This window comes from Triticum urartu, chromosome 7A, assembly GCF_056163025.1.
Source record: "Triticum urartu cultivar PI428250 chromosome 7A, HENAU_Tu73, whole genome shotgun sequence".
In the NCBI taxonomy this organism is placed as follows: Eukaryota; Viridiplantae; Streptophyta; class Magnoliopsida; order Poales; family Poaceae; genus Triticum; species Triticum urartu.
The window spans coordinates 95468757-95472945 of record NC_141879.1 but is presented as its reverse complement, the minus strand read 5'-3'; the positions used below and the strand labels follow the sequence as shown (position 1 = coordinate 95472945).

The 4189-nt window shown below is 45.3% G+C and overlaps 1 protein-coding gene across 1 annotated transcript; it reads left to right on the top strand.

The window, feature by feature from the left end:
- The first annotated feature begins 547 nt into the window (after positions 1-547).
- LOC125528879 (subtilisin-like protease SBT3.9) lies at positions 548-3977 on the top strand. Its single transcript, XM_048693301.2, has 10 exons — positions 548-697; positions 788-879; positions 994-1091; positions 1181-1345; positions 1430-2043; positions 2250-2317; positions 2442-2714; positions 2800-2917; positions 3044-3215; positions 3301-3977. The coding sequence occupies exons 1-10, from the start codon at positions 617-619 to the stop codon at positions 3837-3839; spliced, it is 2220 nt and encodes a 739-aa protein (XP_048549258.2). The 5' UTR covers positions 548-616; the 3' UTR covers positions 3840-3977.
- The last annotated feature ends 212 nt before the right edge of the window (positions 3978-4189 follow it).

The following is a 4189-nucleotide window of genomic DNA, read 5'->3' as shown; positions in this document are numbered from 1 at the left end:
ACCAGTCTTTGCCCTTGTAAATTTATTTTTCGAAGAAAAAGTCTCTTGGAACTTTATTTGAAAACAGGCAAAGTTACATCTTTGAGTACATGCGATTATAGGAAAGTTGGCGGGTCTATATCCTTGACGTGCCCATGGAATATTTGAATGTGTCACGTTTGTCAACTTTGTTACGTATTACCTATACCGCCCGCGTTTGTAGAACGATTAAGACGCATGTGGAACGATTAAGACCCATGTGCAAAGCCGTGGAAGCTTGTTTGAAAGTCGACCAGGTCATTGCACGAGAGAGCATATAATTAATTAAGATCTATATCCGGTTTGGTACTAATAGCCGCCAGGACCTGATCAAAGCATGGTGCTTCTTCCTCATTACAAAAAGCACGGGGATTCCTATATAGACAAAACGATTAGTCTTTGCTCCTCACGCGCGTGTCGCTGTCACCTAACTAACAACACTGAAACATTCCCTCTGAAATGAGAAAAAAGACACTCAAACAAATTGGTTTGAACTGTTCTTGCACCCCATCCTTATTGCTCCTGGCTGCTATATAGACATACAAACCGAACGAGGGAACACAAACACAACAACATAGCACTCTTCTCCAAGCAAGATATGGATTCCAGAACAGCATTCTGCGGCGCTCTCCTACTGCTGGTAATACTGCTGCCTGTTTCAGCTAACGCGTCGAGTAAAGTAAGATACACACCCGAGTCCTCTCTCAATTTGCTTTCTTTCCTGATATCTGTTTTTTGTTGAGAACTTATGCGACAAAATGAATTTCAGCTCTATATCGTGTATATGGGGGAGAAGAAGCATGATGACCCATCCATGGTCACCGCGTCTCACCGTGACATGCTAACCTCTGTTTTTGGGAGGTACTGTAACTAGCTACCAATTCATTTTGTTCAAAACAAAAACAATGAGGAGTTCATGTTGCATCATCGACGTATTAGTCGTGATTTGCTCACCCTCATTTTACTTGACAACAGCAAGGATGAAGCCTTGAGGTCGATAGTTTACAGTTACAAGCATGGATTTTCTGGTTTTGCGGCGATGCTCACCGAGTCTCAGGCTGAGACAATCGCAAGTAAGTGATTGTCAGTCCTATAGGCTCCTACCTATCATCGTATCTACTTGCATGACCGACAAGAACTAATCAACATATTTTGGATGTAGAATTCCCAGAAGTTGTCACTGTGAAGCCTAACACTTATCACGAAACGCACACAACTCGGAGCTGGGACTTTCTTGGCCTTGACCATAACCAAGCAAGACAACAACCCGGCCTACTCAGAAAAGCAAAGTATGGTGAAGATGTCATCGTGGGTGTGATCGATACAGGTTTGCAGTCCGACCCCTCAAGCGTAAATCCTGAATATGAGAAATTCCGATACCGAATCAATTGATTCCCATGCTTATTTATAGGCATATGGCCTGAATCACGAAGCTTTGATGACAATGGGTATGGCCCTGTGCCGGCACGGTGGAAAGGGAAATGCCAGACTGGTCAGGATTTCAACGCCACAAGTTGCAACAAAAAGATCATCGGTGCGCGGTGGTATGAGCGTGGAATCAGTGACGAGGTGCTAAACAGAAACTATAAGTCGCCTAGGGACATTGAAGGACATGGCACACACGTCGCGTCGACCATCGCTGGCAGGGAAGTGCAGGGCGTGAGCTACGGAGGCCTAGGCATGGGCGTGGCACGCGGCGGGGCGCCACGTGCGCGGCTCAGTATCTACAAGGTTTGTTGGTTGGGTGGGAGTTGCCCTGAAGCAGCGGTCCTCGCGGCTATCGATGATGCTATGCATGACGGTGTGGACGTCTTGTCGCTCTCGATTGCTGGGGCTGGTCACGAGTTTCCTGGGACGCTGCATGCTGTGCAAAGAGGGATCTCTATCGTGTTCGCCGGAGGGAATGATGGCCCTGTGCCACAAACGGTGGCTAATGCCCTACCGTGGGTTACAACGGTGGCCGCTAGCACGATTGACCGGTCTTTCCCGACCTTGATATCGCTCGGAAACAAAGAAAAGCTTGTGGTACGTGCATGCTACAAACAAACATTCTCCAAGTATTTATTTGGTCTGATCCAGGGCTATAAAATTGGTTTTATAGTTTTTGACAAATTAACTTGATTCGTCTCAGAGCGTGGAAACAAACAAAAAGTACATTTAGCTCGTCCCTGAAGCCAGCTTTCCCTGATTCCTTTAATTACTTATTAATGTGTGCCTGATTCGAAATACAGGGGCAATCTCTTCACAACAATGCATCTGTGATCAGCGGCAACTTTAAAGACCTTGTTTATGCCGGGAGGTAATGAAATAAAACTTCTGTAGTTATGCATCTGTAATCACTTGACGCATTTGTTGTAGTTGTCCACTTTTGTAACCACGATTCAGTGTTTTATCAACTATACTGAATTACAACTTCTGCGCAGCTGTGACACGGAGTCGTCACTGGCATTGAGCAACGTCACCGGTAAAATCGTCCTATGCTATCAACCCGTGGCAGCGAGAAGCATGCCGCCTCGACAAGCACTTCCCATAGCCATCAATCTCACCACCATGGCTGGCGCCAAGGGCCTCATATTTGCACAGTACACTACTAACCTCCTCGACTTCCTGCCTTTGTGTAGGGGCGTTATGCCCTGTGTAGTGGTGGATTTTGAGATCGCACAACGAATTGCCTCCTATTGGAGTTGGGACAAAGGGTGAGTGCATGTCGTGTTGTCTGAAACAGACTTGAATGCGTTTTCTTCTTCTCCGGAAACTCATGCCAGTCACGTGTCATGCTAGGAATGCGGTGGTGAAGGTGTCACCTGCCATGACCGTTGTCGGAAAAGGGGTGTTGTCGCCGAGGGTCGCCTCATTCTCGTCGAGAGGTCCAAGCATGTTGTTCCCTAGCATACTCAAGGTATATATCATTCTCAATTTCTTAACTTGAGACAATTGTTGCCATTGTCTTGTTTGTTACCTAGCCTTCCTAATTTTTCTTAACTTACGACTTCTTAACTAATTCTCAATACACATGTTTGAACAGCCCGACATTGCTGCACCTGGCGTCAGCATCTTGGCAGCGGACCGCGACTCCTACGTGTTCAAATCCGGGACATCCATGGCGTGCCCGCATGTCTCCGCTGTGACCGCACTGCTCAAGTCGGTTCACCCTGGCTGGTCACCTGCCATGATCAAGTCTGCCATCGTCACCACAGGTGTGAACATTGAAATACAAAAAATACATGAAAACAATTCATCAAAATATAAAACTGATTTGATTGTTTCTTGTCTTGGTTGCAGCATCTGTGACTGATCGTTTTGGCATGCCAATCCAAGCAGAAGCGGTCCCAAGGAAACTAGCTGACCCCTTCGACTTTGGTGGTGGACACATAGACCCAGATAGAGCTGTTGACCCTGGCTTGGTTTATGACGTGGATGCAAGAGAGTACAACAAGTTTTTGAACTGCACTCTTGGATATTTAGATGGTTGTGAATCCTACTACCTCAATCTCAACCTCCCGTCAATTGTCGTGCCGGACCTCAAGGACCATGTCATGCTTCGGCGCACTGTGACTAACGTTGGGCCAGCGGAAGCAACATATCATTTAGTGGTTGAAGCTCCAGCTGGTATAGATGTGTCCGTAGAACCATCTGTGATTACTTTCACCAAAGGAAGCAGTAGAAGCGCAACATTTATGGTGACATTCACCACAAGGCAGAGAGTGCAAGGAGGATACACTTTCGGGAGCTTGACATGGTCAGACGGAAGTACCCACTCAGTTCGAATTCCGGTTGCTGTAAGGACTGTGATACAAGACTTTGTTGCGGATACCGCCTAAACTCGTATGTTGTTATTGTAAACCTTCTTTGTGTATTCATGTAGGCCGCATACAAAAATGTAGGAGAAACACTCCGTATCGAATTTATACATCATAAAAAAATGTTAAATAAAAATAGTATGATTCTTCTTCGCAAAAGTTTGGTTTCTTCACAAACTTGTTCAAAAATTGCAGTTAATAAGAAATATCGGATCATATATATCATTGACATGAACTAGAGTAAGGGACAACCATGGATGTAAAGCTCACAAACCTTTCTTTCTTGATGAAAACTTTGTTGAACTGAAAGTGAAAAGAAATCAACACAACCGAAATTTCTTTGCTGGGAAAATATCACTGAATTTATAGAT

What these genes read in the sequence shown, in the direction of transcription:
- LOC125528879 (XM_048693301.2), top strand. Translation starts at nt 617, where the DNA reads ATGGATTCCAGAACAGCATTCTGCGGCGCTCTCCTACTGCTGGTAATA. An exon ending in CAGCTAACGCGTCGAGTAAA is followed by an intron (nt 698 to 787) that starts GTAAGATACACA and finishes AATGAATTTCAG; the next exon opens with CTCTATATCGTGTATATGGG. An exon ending in TCAGGCTGAGACAATCGCAA is followed by an intron (nt 1,092 to 1,180) that starts GTAAGTGATTGT and finishes TTTTGGATGTAG; the next exon opens with AATTCCCAGAAGTTGTCACT.